The 18,071-nt window shown below is 50.8% G+C and overlaps 1 protein-coding gene across 1 annotated transcript; it reads right to left on the reverse strand.

Annotated features, from left to right (window-relative positions):
- Positions 1 to 1,828: 1,828 nt before the first annotated feature.
- On the reverse strand, positions 1,829 to 15,399 carry RAB1A (RAB1A, member RAS oncogene family). The gene is made up of 6 exons (XM_054177219.1): positions 15,155 to 15,399; positions 7,901 to 7,973; positions 5,799 to 5,894; positions 3,743 to 3,838; positions 2,350 to 2,481; positions 1,829 to 2,127 (listed from the first exon to the last, which is right to left on the reverse strand). Exons 1-6 carry the CDS (start codon positions 15,175 to 15,177, stop codon positions 1,930 to 1,932), a joined length of 618 nt encoding a protein of 205 aa, XP_054033194.1. The 5' UTR covers positions 15,178 to 15,399; the 3' UTR covers positions 1,829 to 1,929.
- Positions 15,400 to 18,071: the final 2,672 nt, after the last annotated feature.

Raw genomic sequence — 18,071 nt, forward strand, 5'->3', positions numbered from 1 at the left:
AATTATACCAACAAGCACATCTCTAATAGAAAGCACATCACTTTATTGTGAAGGTCTCCAGTGGAAGAGTTCAACTTAACCATGACAATAACTCGGATGGGTTACAATTGCCTGTCGATTTTAATGCAACTATGTTGAAGAAAGCTGTTAGCCAAAGTCATCCCCTTCCTCCCACCCCACACCCCCACCCCAAAACAACCCCAAAAAGGAACAACCAAAAAAACACCCCAAAGAAAAAAAGAGGCTATTTGCACCAGTTTTCATGTATACCTCACAACATACCTAGGCTATATAGTTCTGACTAGCACAGGGTGTATTTACTACCGGGGGAATGTTACATGGGCTTTCAAACATGAGACTATTTACAGAGTAGGCTGAAGGTCAGAGTTTAGATAAAGCTGAACAATTGTACATGTGGAGGAAGTGTTATAGGCTAGCTTTTCCTGTGGCTTTCAGCTAGACATCAGGCACTAATGATTGGATTAGCTCTGTACAAAGAATCACACTGTCCAAAACCCTCCTGGCTGCTGGTTCATTCCAAAGTGGTGGAGGTTGGGCCCCTGCCTTGAGCAGCAGTCTGGGGTGGGGGCTCCACTGGCCGCTTCGTCCTTCTGCTGCCTCTGTGCGTAACAGAGCAGAAGCTAAGCTGTTGCACTAAGTCAGAAGAGTACTGCTCAAAAGAGGATGGAATTAACAGTATAGAGAAGACACAATATACTGGGAGGAAGTTAAACCACCTGGAGGAGGTGAAGGTGAAGTCACCTGCTGGGGGAACGCAACCCTCCCCCCTACACTGCAGGCAGAAGTTCCCCACACGGACTCCCTCGAGTTCAAACTTGCAAGCCGAAGGTGGGGAGCAGTTGTACATTCAGAGCCTGCTCTGCCTCCAGCAGCATCAGCTGGCTGCCTCTGGTACAGCAGATGTGCCTTGAGCACTGGGACAACTCAGTCTCTCGGTGGCTCGGGGTCTTTTTGGGGGGTGGGGGTCGGCATAATCACTACTTTGAGTTGCAGGGACGGTCTCTGGGCCTGCTAGGAAAGGGCCTGAGAGCCATGGCTGCACACAGATATGTTTTGTGCACAATGCAAGCCTGATTCCCCCTTTAAGCCATACAAATTGAGACATATTTCTCACCATACGGTTTGATATTACTTCCAGTAAGTACAATATTTATTAAACATTTTTCTTCCGTCGTTTTTGTTGTTCTGTTACATATTTGTGCAACAAATTACAATATTTTCTGCAGCCACAAATTAATATGCAGAGAGGATGAAGAGAAACTATTGATCAGAGAGGTGTGATCGCTCCCATTGATAATTCTACAAGAAGGAACTAGCGAAAAATAATAATAATAATGATGATGATCATCAGATCTTACAGACATCTTCACTAAATCTTCTGCATGGAAAGTGACAGACACCCTTTGTGCTGTTTGGATACAAAATGGCTAAACTTCATCTTCAGAAAGACTAAACCCCCACACAAGCTAAACATGCCTGGATAGGAAACAGTGAAACAAAATCAACACGTCCTAACCCAACCACAGGGCAGCAGTCTGGTTATCAGGAGAAGCAAGGAGGAGGACACCTGTTTAGAAACCAGCACAGCAAGGGGGGAAAAGAACAACCACCAAAAGAAACGAAACCCCCCAACAGAAAAGGTTTAAAACGGTTCTGAAAATGAAGTGAAGCTGTCTTGAGTCAAGGGAATAAAAAAACCAAACCCAAACAGAAGTCAGTATTGACCAGTTACAATCTCTGACCTTGGTGGAGACGGTTAAGAATCTGTTGTAGTGCAGCTACATACAGTACAATTCAGGCGGGGTTTTTGTTTTTTTGTTTTCACTTGGGTTTTCAGATTGCAAATTAATTGTTGTGAGACAAAAGGGGGAGAGGAGGAAGAGGAGGAGGAAGGGAGGGAGGCAAGTTTTAGCAGCAACCTCCGCTGGACTGCTTGACTGGAGTGCTCTGAATTTTCACGTTGGACTTCTCGGCACCGCCAGCCGTCGCTCCCGGCCCCATTCGCTTTTTGATCTCAGCAGCCATGGTCATGAAAGACTGTTCTACATTTGTAGCATTCTTTGCACTGGTTTCCAAAAAGGGAATTCCAAGGGAATCTGCAAATTCCTGCCAACCGAGGAGACAAACTGGAGTAAGCTCAGGCGCCGACCGCTCGCCTTGCTTCCGGGCGCGCGTCGGCCACCAGTCCCACACCGCCACCCCGCTCCCGAAGCGCCGCCGGCTCCTCGTGTTTGTGGCACCTGCGTACCAAGGCCCTTTCCCACTCCAGCACTTACTCAAGGGCATTACAATCCAGAGGAGGTGCTCACCAAGCAAACATCGACCTACCTTTGCTGTTGTATAGTCTACTACTTTCTTTGTGGTCAGATCACATTTGTTCCCCACCAACAACTTGTTGACGTTCTCACTGGCGTAACGGTCTATCTCCTGCAGCCACTGCTTCACGTTGTTGAAAGACTCCTAGGGGGCAAGAGAACCGTCAGCAGGAGCCCTGGCCAAGAGAAAGGTGGCAGAACGCATGGAGCTGTGTGATCTGTGCTTGGTGAGAGTCATGAGCCTGACTGCCTTGGGACAGGAGTGTCACCATCCGCTCTACACAGCTCTTGCCCCATAGAATCACAGAATCAACCAGGCTGGAAAAAGACCTCAGAGATATCAAGTCCAACCTATGCCTAGTACCTAACACCTCCTGACAACTAAACTGTGGCTCCAAGTGCCACATCCAGTCCTTTTCTGAACACCAACAGGGACTACACCACCTCCCTGGGCAGCACATTCCACTGGCCGGTTAGTTCTTCACAGAAGGAGTTTCTCCTCACCTCCAGCCTGAAGCTCCCCTGGTGCAGCTTGAGACTGTGTCCTCTTGTTCTGGTGCTGGTTGCCTGGGAGAAGAGACCAACCCCCACCTGGCTACAACCTCCCTTCAGGTAGTTGTAGAGAGCAATAAGGTTTCCCCTGAGCCTCCTCTTCTCCAAGCTAAACAACCCCAGCTCCCTCACTATCAGCCCTTCCTTCCTCCCTTGCTGTACTCCCCCTGCTTATTCTTTGCTGCTCCACAGCTTCAACAGACAACTTTGACTATCTGGGACTCTTCCTCCTCCTCCAGCAGCAGAGATAAGCCATGGCACAGCTGAAACTGGCATTTAGAAAGCACCAGGAGCAGGTGCAAAGGACACCGCTGCAGAGATGCTGGAACAACCTTTGCCTGCAGAAGTGCAGAGCTGCTGTGCTGATCAAGTCAGTGATGGAACCGATCCTCCTTTTCCTGGTCAGGAAACTACACTTCCTAAGAGCCCTTCAAACAGGGTAACTGCACCAGTCCTCTTCAGAGCTGCTCCCACAGAACACACTGCCTCACCTGTGTCCTCCACACAGACAAGTTTTGGTTTCAAATGCCACACTCAGCAATTTTTCATCAACTTCCATCAGTAACTGATTTCCTGCAGCCAGAGGCAGAGCGAGAGTGCTCACATAGAACACTCAGCTCCCTGCCCACCAAGCCTGAGGTTAAGCCTATGACACAACTGCTTTAGAGCCACAGGTCCTTCCACTCCTGTTAGAGCTGGGCTTAGCCCCAAACTAGAGACTTGCCACCTACATCTGGATTGATAAAGCTTAGTGCAGCCTGGAGAACACAGTTCCTAATGTCCCAGGTTGATTTACTCAGCAGCCTGGTACACTCCAGCTGGAGCAGCTCTCCAGGCACAGGTTGAACACTTACCTGGTCTGTAACATCATACACCACGATGATGCCATGAGCACCCCTATAGTAACTGGAAGTGATGGTTCGAAACCTCTCCTGCCCTGCCGTGTCCCACTGCAAGACAAAGGACAGGGTCAGCCCCCACCAGCAATGCAGCTCAGCAGCCATCCAGCCCACAGCCACACCGATGGCTCTACACCAGCAGACACCTAAGATGCTCTGAGAAGATCCAAGTGTTCCAGGTGAGAAAGTTACACTTCAGTAGGTGCACTTCTGGGAGTGCTCCTTGGCATGGGTTTTGACAAGGGCACTGCAGAGACCTCACTGAGGAAATAAATCACTAGGGCAGTTCAGACCCAAGCAGCAGCCACAGTTCAGTGGTTAGAACAACAAACATGAGCCAGGGCTTGGACACCTGGCAGAGCTAAGGTTAGAGAGATGTGGGTCTCTACCATCACCACTTTCTTCAGCTTCCTTAGCACAGGAGCTGCAGCAAAAGTATTTGCAGGCAGCAGGTGCAACAATTCAAAGCAAACCTGGTCCCCTTCTCCTGCTGGGAGTTAAGGAAGGACATCAGCACTCACCCAAACATCTCTCTGGAGCCAGGTGCAGAACAGGGCTAGCTGCTTGGCAGATTTCAGCAGTGGCAGCATTCCCAGTGGGCTGCTCTGGACTCAGGACAGCTACATTCAAGTGTGGAGGCTGAGGCCTCTGGCTGTAAACTGGACTCCTACTCCACAACAGGGCCCAGAAACCCCAAGTCATTGCCTTCAAGTCCTGAGCTGGAAGCAGTGGCTGACAAGGATTGTGTGACCTTGCACAGATATTAGATTTCATTCCATCCAGTCACCCTTTTATAGTGCTTCAAGATTAGAGGGAAGAACTGCCAAGTCTAGTCCCCTGCTTATGCCAAGGCCAAAAGCACAAGCAGCAAACACTGCCCAGGCACAAGCACTTGTGTCAGTGTTTCCCACTCCAGTCAACAAAAGCAGAGCTTCCAGCACTAGGCAATGCAGCCTGCTATCACCAGCTGCCGTGGAACCCACACATCTTGGACAGCTGTGGCATCACAGAAGGGTTTCAGGTGGAAAGGACCTTTAAAATTGAGCCCAGCCATTCTCTTAACTCTACCAAGGGCTGGGACTAAGCCATGGATCTCAGCACCATACCTCTGCCTCTTTGAAACACCTCTTGGGATGGGGATTCAGCCACCTCCATGGGTAGCCTGTTCCAGTGGTGAGAACCCTTCTAATATCCAACCTAAACCTCCCCTGGTGCAGCTTGAGGCCATTTCCAGCTTCACTGCCTTTCTCTGAACCTGCTGCAGTTGCCCAATGTCCTTGGAGTGAGGGCCCCAAAACTGAAAGCAGGACTCAAGCTGGGGCCTCCCCAGTGCTGAGTCCAGGGAAACAATCCCTGCCCTGCTCCTGCTGCTCACACCATTGCTGACCCAGGCCAGGCTGCTGGTGGCCTTCTTGGCCACCCGGGCACCCCCAGCTTATCTTCAGCCAGCTGGCAAGAAACATCCCCAGATCTCTCTGCTGGGCAGTTTCCAGCCACTCTGCTCCAAGCCTGGAGCATTCACAGGGGTTATGACCCAAGTGCAGCACCCAGCCCTTGGCCTTGTTGAATCTCATTCTACTGGCCCCAGCCTGTGCAGGTCCCTCTGTAGAGCCTTCTTACCTCTCAAGTAGATCAACAGTCCCCCTAAGCTTTAGTGTCACTAAGTTCTTGCTCTTACACAAACCCTTGCAAAGCACTGCAGAACTCCAGCAGTTTGGGTAGGACAGCCCTCAGCACAGGGCTTTAGCCCACAGCCCAGGCTGCCTTTTACACATCCCAGCTTTTTCTTCCTGGGACAGTGAATCTCCAACAGGCAGAGCCTTGGCAGGCCTCCTTCTCCAAGGGCAGGTCATAGGAAGCCTTGCAATCTTGTGGAGACTGCCCAGCCTCCTCCAGCAGGGAAGACAGTGCTTATTGGAATGGTTAAAGTGCAAAGGTAAGCACCAGCAGCCAGGAATGTAACTCTGCTTTGCCAGCTTACAGTAGCCAGGGGTTGAGAAATGCTACTTACTATCTGAAGCTTGATTGTTTTCCCATCTAGTTCTATAGTTCTGATTTTGAAGTCCACACCAATCGTGCTGATGTAACTTTCTGTGTACGTGTCATCCTAGGAGAAAGAGAGAACACAAGTCAAGCCAGCTCCACTTCCTTTCTACTCATTGATTTCACCCAGCAGACAGAGGTGCTTAATTGCCTAGCAAGGGGAGTGTGACACTTTGTGGAAGGTCCTGCAGGTAGCTAAGCATTGGCTGCTTTTCAAAACTCCTGCAAAGTGGGGGTTTTGTGGTCCCCAAACCAGCCCAAAAGCCTCTTCTCTGGAACTCCTGTCCTGTGAAGTCCTTTTCACCTCTAGTTTCAGAAAGCCCCTGCCCATGCTGGCCAACTGAAGGGCTATTTAAAACCATTACAGTCATTAAAATGCCTCAGCTTTTTATTTTCCTTGGATGGTCTTTCATCTGTACTACACAACAGCTTCCTGCAAGTCAGAGGCTTTGCCTCAGCCACACACCACATCTGAACATCAAATCCTCTGCAGCCACAGCTGGTTGCTAGGGCAGCTAGCTGGTTACAGCTGGGGCACCTGTGTTAAGTTGCCTGCTCTGCAGGCTGTGCCAATACAGAGAGGAAAGCCCAGCACTGCTTGTAGCAGCTTTCATGGACCCAGCTGCAGTTTCCAGCAGGCCTCCAGGCACACAGAAAGTGCTGGTTCAGCCTTTGCTACCTTCTAGTGACCATTAGCTTGCCAGCAGGAAGGAAGCTTCTGTTCCCCAAGTACCAGTAGGATAGACCTTCAGGTGAACTATGCCACACAAGGCTTTAGGAAGCCAACAGCTCTCACAACAGCAAGGGATTGCTTTGAGTCGTGAGTGGGAAAACACCTTGGGTAACAGATCTGCCTGAGGGAACACGTGCAAGCAAGAATGAAACCACCTAGAATGATGCAGCATTTATTTCCTTAACAGTTCAACACTCAAAAGGCTACATCTGAAAAGCCTGATGCCATTGCACCTACATCAGGCAGAAGAGGTGCAAGTGAATGCTGCAGTGATCCCTTGCTGTTAGGGTAAAAAACAACCACCCTGAAGTCAAGTTTCTCAAGGAAAAAAACGCTACTTCAAGAAACACCACATAAAGTGGCCATCAACCCCCCAAAAGCTGCACTGTTTACATGAACCCAACATTCAGAAGTCTCAACAAGAGATGCAGGCTGGACCAATCTGGGAGTACTGCTCCAGTTCTGGGAGCAGAGCAGGTCACACCTTTCCCGTGCTCACAGTGGGTGTAGTGTCTCCCTGGGACAGCTTTAACTGAGGTGATGCTCCTTGCACACACCAGACCACCTTTTCCCAGGGACAACACAAAACAGGCTCTTCCCACAGCTGCAAAACTGCTGCCCTCACCCTGCAGTAGTAAGATTGCAGCTGCTGAAGTGATGGCCTACATAGTCCCTTGCTCCCTCTCTCCTCCCACACCCATGCAATGCTGTACTTTGACACAGAAGTAGGTAAGGAGCTCACTGGACTCCAGCTTTTTCTACTCAGAGCTGTCAAACCCCTTGTAACTTTTCTTGCTGACAAGAAAACTAGAGCTTCTTGCATCAAACTCCACAGCAATCTTAACATTTACCACATACCCAGTCACTGCAGAAAGCTCAAGGCCTCAGCATTCCTACACTGCTCTATAAATGACCTCTCCCTCTGGCTAAGCAACTGGGAGGCTCTTGCAGTGGAGATAAACTTCCCCTGGCTGTAAAAATTCAGATCAAGTAGTAAGTGATCAAGGTCTCGCCCTGCCACATTTGTGCTCTTCAAGCCTCAAGCCACACACCCCAGACCAAGTCTGTTCTGGTTTCAGGGTAATGCTGGAAGCTGAATTAAGCTCTCTTTTCCTCAAGCAGCAGGAACAGGAGAATCAAACTTTACAGGATGTATTCCTGATAGGTTTTTTCCCTTTCCACATCACCCAAACACATCAGCTAGAAACAAATGCAGAAGACAGGAGGGGGCTACAATATTTTTGCTTATTCCCTGGTATACCAGACCTGACAGACAGCAGGTTCTTAAGGATCTGGTGGGGTTTTGCCACATCAAGTTTTCAAAGAGGATCACTTACTGCAAACCTAAGTAGAAGGCAAGATTTCCCGACACCGGAGTCTCCAATCAGAAGTAGCTTGAATAAATAGTCACTGTAGGAGGGAGAAAATAAATTAAGTCACTTAATGAAAAGCACAACTGCAAATCAAGTTCCTTACAGCTAGTACAGAGTGATGATTGAGAAAGGCACATGAATTCACTAGTAGGGAAGCCCCCTACAACTGCAGCCTTCTCTGTCCAGTTTAGACAGTCTCATGGTTTACTCAGTAAGAGAAGCGTGAGGCAGATGCTCTCACCACAGTGTCTGTGTACAGCTGTGCTTCCCTAGGAAACTCCTCTAGGTGACAGCCACACCAGCATCCCATCATTAACACAGTCCTGCTTTCCCCCTTGCAAGGTCTAGCTCAGATTAAAACCCTGCTTTGCAATTAAGTGCAAGCCACCCTGTTTGGTTCAATGACTGGAGCAGCACACAGGGGTAACAGCCCACTGTCCACTACAGCCACTGCCTTTGCCTCTTCTTTCAGGCCAAAGGCTTGATTCCACTGCCCAGCTTCATCAGTATCATGTAGCTCACCAAAAGCATTTAATTCTTTCCTCAATTTACCCACATTTAGGTTCCAGCAGAACCCAACAGCACAATGTGTCATTTAAATACACAAACCATTGACTGCAGCAAAACAAATCATAGAATTGTCAGGGTTGGAAGGGGCCTCAAGGCTCAGCCAGCTCCAACCCCCTGCCATGGGCAGGGACACCTCACACTACAGCAGGTTGCTCACAGCCACAGCCAGCCTGGCCTGAAGAACCTCCAGGCAGGAGGCTTCCACCACCTCCCTGGGCAACCTGTGCCAGTGTCTCACCACCCTCACAGGGAAGAAATTTCCTCCTAACATTCAATCTGAATCTACCCATTTCCAGTTTTGCTCCATTCCCCCCAGTCCTATCACTCCCTGACACCCTCAAAAGTTCCTGCCCAGCTTTCTTGGAGCCCCCTTCAGAAGGCCACAAGAAGGTCTCCTCAGAGCCTTCTCCTCTCCAGACTGCACAACCCCAGCTCCCTCAGGCTGTCTCCATAGGAGAGGAGCTCCAGCCCTCTGCTCATCCTCATGGCCTTCCTCAGGACACATTCCAGCACCTCCAGATCCTTCCTGCAAATGAACAGCCGCCTTCCACACCAGCCTATGAGAACAGGAATTCAAGTTACACTGGAAGGGCTGACACTTCTTTGCTTAATGTTGAGTTCTCACAATACCAAGGGAACAAGCACAGTATCATCAGTGACCAAAACCAGTCTTACACTTCAAAGGCTAGGGAAGATTTCATTGTTAGCAAAACATGGTTTGTGTTATCACTGAGGAGGAGGTTTAGGAATACAGTGGCAGAGAAAAAGGCATCAAAGCACCACTGACAAGTTATTTTGCTCTAAGTTCTACACTAACCCATTTTAAGCTTTACAGCTTTTCAACCCTGCAGTGTCCAGGATCAGGATTTGTTCCCTGTTAACCACTAGTTTACAGCAGATGTATTTCTATGCCCACTTCAGCAGACTGACAAGATAGAATTTATGTGAATGCCTGAAGTTAAACTGCCTCCACCTATTATTCCTGCTCACAACGTCACTGACTGATTGGCAGGGATCCAGCCAGGAAACTGCACCCATCACCAGCTGATAACAGCCAAACAGATGGTTAACTACTCAGTTAACCACTCCTATACTCAAGTGCCCAAATCACATCTTAGCTGGGCCCAGGCTGTAAGAACACATTCATCTAAAGCCTTCACCAGTTTCTGCAGCAGAAGTGGCACAGGCTGCCCAGGGAGGTGGTGGAAGCCTCATTCCAGAAGGTTTTTCAGGCCAGGCTGGATGTGGCTGTGAACAACCTGCTGTAGTGTGAGGTGTCCCTGCCCATGGCAGGGGGTTGGAACTGGCTGCTCCTCGAGGTCCCTTCCAACCCTAACAACTCTAGGATTCTAAATGTAGCAACTAATAAACTGACCCTTAAAAATAAAGCTAAAAACTCAAGGCATCTGGAAATACAAAAGAAAAACACAACAACAACACAACCCCCACCCCCCAAACCAAATCCCAACCTCAAAGGATACCTGGCAGTGCACAGTCACAGAACTCACTACTCCACCTCTCAGGTAACACAAGAGGACTTCAGCAGAACAAGTTATTAATCCAAACTACCCAGGGGAGATGTCCCCTTACATCTCAGCTCACATCTCAACAGCTTCAAGGCACCTGAAGCATTATTCCTGACCAGAAGCACTTGCACTCTCACACTGGTGAGCACAGATGAAATCCATGGTTCTCAAAGCTCAAGTAAGCCCCTAAGGTGTCATCCAAATCCCACCTCACAACCCAGAGCCCTGAGCACTGCCTCCCTCACGTGCTTCAAGGGAGGCTTGTGTTTCCTGTGGCTCCACTTGCAGAAGCACCACCACAGCCACACTGACAGGACAGTTATGCCTCACCACAAACGTTTCAGCCCAAGGATCACCATCAGCTGTTCTGACCAGGTCTGCTGCCTCAAACCCAGCACCATCCAAGAACAGAGGCAAAGGGGCCAGCCAACAGCAAAAGTAGCCAGAGGCATTTACAACTTCTTAGCTTGTATTAGTAAGGTACTATGGCCCTGAAACTTGCTCCACTGTTAAACCTGTGTCCAGCACTGTGCATAAACTGAAGCTACCAACTGCCTCACCCTTCAAACAGCTCCTTCCTGCTTCAGTAGGAAGTTTTGGTTGGTCAGTTCTCTGCAAAACCAGAATTTTCAGCAGCCCTGAAGTGAAATTACTACTTACAGTAAGCACTAAAGTATTAGAGCTTGCAGCATGTTCTAATCCCCTTAAGAAGGCTAGCACATGAATACTACCACTACTTTGTCTTCACTGAAATTAATGGGGAAGATTTCTTCCTGGTGTAGGTAAGGCTTCAGCCAAGAGTCTGAAAATTCACTTGAGTCTCCTCTTGCTTCCAAAGGGAACTCAAGTCTCCCCAGCCCCCAAGTACCAAGGAACCTGTTTTCCTCTTAATGTTAAGAGCAGCTCCCAACCAGATCTACCCTGCTATTAAATCTTTCACTGTGCAGAAGCAATAATGGCTCATACACAGCCCTACTATTAAGTAAGTTAACAAGAACCCACAAGCCTTAAATCTTTGCCATTAAGACCTTCCCTCACTTTGCACTTCAGTATTTTCAGAGGCAGGTGAAAACCACAGGCTCATATGGCAGCCTGAGCCTCATCCCCACCAAAACCAGGGCCAGTGCCAGTCAAGCTGCAGCATGGTTGGAATTGGCCCTCACCCAGGCCTCTGACCTTAGAAATGGGTACAGCATTACCAAAACCTGGTTTTGTTGAACAGGATTAACACTTCAGACCTGCATCAGCTCACACAACTTCAATAGAACTTGACTAGTGAGGTTTCAAAGAGTTAAAGTGATCCCATATTCCAACAACACTCTGCCTCCCTTTCAAAGGGCCTAAAGCCACTGTACCTACAGAATGGCCTTGAGACCCAAACGAGCAGCCTGTCACAAAGCACTGCTGCACCCTGAAGAGCTGTCCCCAGCACCACCCCTTTTATCAAAGAAAGTGAAAACAAGCTGCAAAACCATGCAGGAATCTGCTCCTAGCCTGAACCACACCAGTACTGCTGAACCTGTGAACACCAGTGTGCCCAACAAGCCTGCAGGTTAGTTTTGGGATTTGCTCCTGGAAAGCCACTCCACTCCTGCTGCTCTTAAACATGAGGCCTCCCCCAGTTTGGGGGAGCCTTTCTGAAGCACGCTGAGCTCTGCAGCACAGCCTTCTCCACACTCCCTGCACAGAGTGCGAACTCAGATGTATCATTCAGCCACTTCTCACCATGGATATAAGCAAGTCACACCTGGCACTCCAGAGAGCACACTGGAAGAACAAGTGCAGCAAGGCAGGTAGGCACTGTTGGTAAGAGCAAGGCTTTCAAATCCTCCCCATCAGGAAGAGGAGACGGGAACTTGCCAAAGAAACAGAGCACAGATGTGCTAAGCTTAATTGCCTCTTGCCTCCAAGACTACCCTGCAACTTCTGAGCAGAGCTGCATCCTCCTTTTACAAACATTTTCCACACAATGGTTCAGCTGAAGACTGGGAAGTCAAGCTGAGGACAGGCCTGGCCAAGGCTGTGTGGAACAAAGGACCTGTGGACCTCTAAGGTATTGCTGTTTGTACTGGGGATTTTTCTCCTTCCCATGTCAGGGTTTCTGCCAAAGCAGACAGGGCTAAGCAGTTACAAGTCTCCAGCAAGGAACAGCTGGAATCAGCTTCAATTGCTGGTATCAGCTGCTGGTTTACTGTAAACAGGTACTCAGGACACAATCGAATCCCCACTCTGTTCAGCCACCCAAGAAATTCTGAAGAGCCTGACTGTCCCTGTGATTACATACTGCTGGTGTCAGTAAACAGACTCCAGAAGGTGTAATGCCACGTTGCAGAGTTGTTTGGCAAGGTTAGGGCACAAACAACTTCAGGTGGTTCCAGCAACCCAGAAGCTGTCACTCAGCAGTCATTTACTCAACCCTGTCATACAAAAGTGAAACCCCACAACAGGTATTCTCCAACACCCCTGAAGAATAAAGAGTCCCAAACCAACAAAACAAAAACCAAACCAGGTTTACTCTAAAAAGCACTTCACCTCCTCATCTTCCCTGGAAGAAGATCCAGTAAGAGTAAGGCTGGTCAAGCACACTGAGCAAGATTAATTCCTGGTACCAGCTGGTTGTTAAGGTAGTTGTTCACCCACCAGTCAGCCTGCAGAAGGCATAGGAAACGCTGAACCTGAAGGGCCCTAGCCACAATAAGCCAACACTGCCATTTTGCTCATTTAAACACCATGAGAGGTTGGGGGAGAACCACACAAGTAATATATTGCAGTGCTAGGTGGGCAGGTGCTTTGTGAACTTAGCTTCCAAATGCTAGCACGAGTATCTCATCCATCCTCCTTCAACTCCATTCAACTAATTCTCTAGGTTGACCCAGAGCCCCAAGCAGCTTCTGCTTCTCTAACTTCAACAGGAACATTGGAGAAGGCGAGGCTTTTGATTAAGCAACCTTAACTAGCTATCTCACTGACCCCTGACAAGAGCTCTGGCATGACTGCTACGCAGGACTGGGGGCTACAGCCTGATCTGAAGCTGTGAGAGGGAAGTGAGAATGTGCTGTTAGGGGCAAGGCACTTCTGGAAGGACAAATGGATCTGTTCCAGGTAGCCAGCAGGAATAATGTCACAATCCCATAAATCCCATTCCAGGTTTAACACTGACCTGAGCATACAGATCAGTGACAGATATTTTCTGTCCATCTCACCACACCCTTCCACATCCCAACTTCATCCTGCAGGCACAACCCTGTCAGGAAGTGACGACTGAGTACTGCAAATCCATCCTGCACCACAGCTTTTCCTCTTTGTTTTACTTGCAAGAGCTCAGCAGTCCTCACCATGCATGCTCTTCACTGAGAACAAGTCTCCCTCAAAAGGTTTTCTCCACCTTCAAAGCAGCACTCAATACCTGACAGCAGGGAACCAACTCTGCATTAGGGTCTAGAAAACTGAGAGGCTTCAGGCATGGCCAGAATATTTTGTGGTTAAAGCCCCTTTCAACCCAGTACTGCAGTGTTTGTGGCCTAATGCTTTGCAGGCAGCATTTCACTACAAAACCCAGCCTGCAAGGTAAATTTAACTCTGAGAATCTCTAAGGCCACACAAGTACCAACAATTTGTTGGCCTTTCACCCACTGACTAACTCCAGCTACTCTTCTGGTGTTTTCCAAAGCCACACAAGCAAGGTTGCTCAGTTATATCTTGCCAAGATGTAACTTGAGTTGCTGGCTGTACTCTTAGTTTTCAGCAGCTCCCTCACACTAGCTCATGACTACATTACCTTCAACTCCTCTCAGCTCTTCAGGTGATTTTAACAAGGCCAAAGTGCTTGCAGCTGCGCTACCATAAGCAGAGAACACAGAACCCCACAACCATGCAAGTCAGAAGCCTTATCAGTGAGGACAAGCATGGTTCAAGGCCCAGTAGATGGTAGGGCCATCTGTGGACACAGGCCATGGGTACCTAGGGTAGTAAATTCATACCTGACATGCATTTCAATAACCACTTCAGTTACACAGAGCACAGTGGCTTCACCATCCCAAACTGGAGCACCAAGGCCAGCAGCAGTGAAATACTTCTACCAACTCTCAACAGCGAAGCATTGAGAGGGCAGCAGCAGTTTTACAAAGTGCTTTTAAAACTAATCCCAAGCCTCTCCTCTTACTAAAACAAAAATAATCCACGAGCAAAACAAGGTTTATTGTCCTCGACACCCTGGTGGGCAAATCACTGCTCTTACAGTTGCCAGGATACGGACAACTATTGACCAGAGGACTCAGACCTCCTTGCTCTTGAGCAGGCCAATTAAGAGAAAACGGCTACACTCACACGACCAGGTACCATGACCCTCCCAAAAGCCACTGTGCCATCACCAGGTTTTCTAGGCAAGTGCTATTTCAGCTCAAGACAGCCCCAAGAGCATTTCATTATCAAGTCACAGCGTTGCAAAATCTACATAGGCAAGAAGTGTTTTGCAAGAGCCATGTGACACACACATGACTTGCAGCTAAAGTGAAGGGTGGACCTCTGACTATTAAGCTGCCAGCAGCAAGCAGCCAGGACGATCGGCTTTCACAAAGAGCTGGTTTTGCCGCCCCCCGCCTTCACTTGTTGGAGCCTGGTCTCCGATGCGCATTTCGAGGTCCGGAAAAATCGCCGTCGGCTGCGCCCATACTTATTTCATCGCCGACAGCGCTCCCGGAGGAGAGATCCGGGATGCAGAAGCCAGCCGGTTCACAGGGCCGATTTACAGCAGGGGCATCGTTAACTCTTCAAGGCCTGCCGTGCGGCTGACCTCCGCCCTCCCCAACCCCGGTGCCCGTAACCCAACCCCCGCGGGGATCGCAACAGCAGGCCTGGCGCCTGCCCTCCGCAGCCATACGGCCGCCGGGGGCCGGCTCCCTCGGTGACCGGGCGCAGGCGATGGGTCGCTGGAGGCCCTGCGGCCCAACTGCTCGGCCCACCCATCCAAGCCACCCCCCCCTCGCGTCAGACCCGCCGGCGGCGGCCACCTGCCCCTCCCCGACCCCCCCCGCCCCGCCCGCGGCCTGCCCGATCGCGACCCCACGGCGCGGTACGGCGGGGCCCACGACCGCGTCCAGGCCCTCCCCCTGCCCGCACTCACTATTCGGGATTCATGCTGGACATGTCCGTGGGGCCCGCGGCCCGAGGGACGACGAGTGCGCTCTGAGGGGGGGCGGTCGCGGCCTGGCTCCTCCCGCCGCCGAAGCGGGCGCTCCGCAGATGCAAGCGTCCAACAGCTGCCGCCTTCGCCCGGCGCTCGGCTCGGCCTGCCCCTCAGCCGGCGCCCTGCCTGCTCCACGGCCTCCGCACTCGCTCTCCTCAGCCCAAAATGGCTGCCAGAGCCCAACCAGGAAACGGGGCGGCCTCTTGCCGAGCAGCGCTTACATGGCCGGGGGCCGGCCGCGGAGCCTGCCGGGAAAGCGAGTCCGCGCCGCCGCCTCTCGCTCGTGCCTCTGGGCGGCAGCTCTCGAGAGCGAGGGACTCGCTTTCCCGTCGGCTCCCGCGGCGGCGGAGGCGCATGCGCACGGGCAGCCCTTTCTTCCCTGAGCCCCGGCGGCTCGGCGCGGCGGTTGGCACTGCCGATTGGCTGGGGCGGGGCCGGCTCCGAGTGACGTCAGTGAGCAGACGTGGCAGCTGGGACGAGTCACCGCGCGGCCAGGAGAGGGGCGGGGCGGGGCCCCCCGACGGCTGCCGGCGGCGCCGGGCGGTGGGGAAGCGGGGGGCAGTGGGGGGCAGTGGAGCCCCGGCAGGGACACCTCCGCCTGGGCTTCGGCGGTGGGGCCTGCGCCGTGCCCTTCCCGCCTGCGATGCGATCGCTCTCTCGCCCCGCAGCGTGGCCCTGCCGCAGCTTTTCTCTTTCCCATTTCCTCCGCTCTAAACGCGGGCGGCGAGGAGATTGCGAGCCCCGCCTTAAGGCTGCTGGTGACCGACATCCGCCTGTCGAGGGTGGTGGAACGCGTTCCACACGGCCCCGGGGCGGGGGGGCGGTGAGGAGGGACAAGCGAGGCAGGTCCGAGCTGGAGCGGGTTGTAAACATTCCATCTTGGAGGCGAGAACAGGCCTGCGGTGGCCGGGGCGCTGGGAAGGGGACAAACCTCTCTGCTGCTCATGTGTGGGGTGAAGGTGGAGGAGCTCTCACAACAATACAGACAGCGGGGGTGACTGGCAAAGCTGGGATGGCTTTCAAAGGAAGTGACTGACCCCCTGTAGGAAGCACTGGCTGTGGCTGTGAGCAACCTGCTGTAGTGTGACGTGTCCCTGCCTATGGCAGAGGGGGTGTGACAGTTTAGGCCACCACTGCAGGGGGTTGAAAGCAGATGATTCTTGAGGTCTCTTCCAATCCTGTGATTCTATGCTGAGTTCTACTGCACTGCAAGTCACCAGACTCAGAGCCAGACCCCAGCACCAAGGGACTCCTGCAATAACCAATGTGAATGGAAGTCTTCCATGGGACATCAACAGAAGAGAGCTGAATCCCCAGAGGAACTGAAATCGCTGAGTCTTGTCTGTTTGCCCCTCCCTCACCCCCTTAAGATCATGAAGTCAGCTCAGGCTCCACACATCTTCGTGGTTTTAATACAGTTCTGTTTGATTCATCAAAGTCAATAAACTCTGCCAGATGTAGCTGAAAATACTGAGCATTACTTACAAACAGGTTTGGGGTTTCCTTTCCTCTCTTGCATTGCTTGTTAGGTAACATCATCTGCAGGTGAATCTACCATGTAAATTGCTGTAGGTACAGTTTCTGTGGTGGCCATCACAGACAATTCAACAGAAGGACATGGAACTGCTGGAGCAGGTCCAGAGGAAGCCATGAAGATGGTCAGAGGGCTGGAGAAACTCCCCTGTGGGAACAGGCTGAGAGAGTTGGGGCTGTTCAGCTTGGAGAATAGAAGGCTCTGGGAAGACCTTAAAGCAGCCTTCCAGTATGTGAAGGGAGCTACAGAAGAGGAGTAGCCATGGAGGAAGCAGAGGGGTTTGGGAGTTGGGGCTCTGTTACACAAGGCTAGTGGAAGCAGTGTCACACTGCAAACCTAGGACAGGCAGTGAATGCACTTGCTGTTGGAAGAGACACCAAGAGATGATAGAATCATAGAACTGTTTTGGTTGGAAAAGACCTCTAAGATCATCAAGTCCAATCTGGTCTGTTCCTCTCCTTCACTTGCCTCTGTTTCAACCCCAACAGTGATACGTTTGAAAATGCCTAGAAGTGACAATTCCCACAGGCCATTTATGACAGCACCCACAAGAAAGGTCAAAAACCAAACCAAACCAACCCAAAAGCTCAGTGGTAAAATTCCTAGAATAAATGAAGCAGCTCAGGCATCTTTTTTGATCCTGATTTTCAGTGGCACAAGAGATAAAGAAGACAGAACTCAGTATCTCCATCCCTGATCTAGTTGAGGATCTCCCTGCTTACTGCAGAGGGGGTTGGACTAGATGACCTTTGAAGGTCCCTTCCAACCCAGATCATTCTGTGATTCTTCTATGATTCTTCTGACTCTTCTGTGATTCTGTGCTTCTGTAACTCCATGCTTCTGTGATTCTGTGATTCTCTTCTCCTATGCTGAGCTTCTGTGACTTTGTGCCAGCTGAGGATCTGTCTGGCTCATTTGTTGTTTTCATTGTGGCAGCTCAGACTGTGCTCCACAAGGGTGCAACAGGAGGTTGGACTCAGGTTGCTGCCTCCTGAGCACCTGCTTGCAGCACACAGCTCCTTCCAGTAAATTAGTCTGCCCTTGGCTGACTGCCACACAGACATTGGGGCAGAGTACTGCTAGAAATCACCCTTGAAAAGGGCTCAGGAGCATCAGGAAGTAAGAACTCAGGGGTTTGCTCAAGTGGGAATCATAGTACTCTCCACAGTAGTGCCAAGAGCTGTCTTCTATCTGACTCACACAAGCCAGTGGAGATAGCAGGGTAGTGCACCATGGAGTTTGGTCGCTCTGCTCTTTGCCTGGGTACCTATTTGCTTAAGAATTTGATTCATCATACCAGTTATCATCTAAGTGCTCTGG

This window comes from Dryobates pubescens, chromosome 39 (assembly GCF_014839835.1).
Source record: "Dryobates pubescens isolate bDryPub1 chromosome 39, bDryPub1.pri, whole genome shotgun sequence".
NCBI lineage: Eukaryota > Metazoa > Chordata > Aves > Piciformes > Picidae > Dryobates > Dryobates pubescens.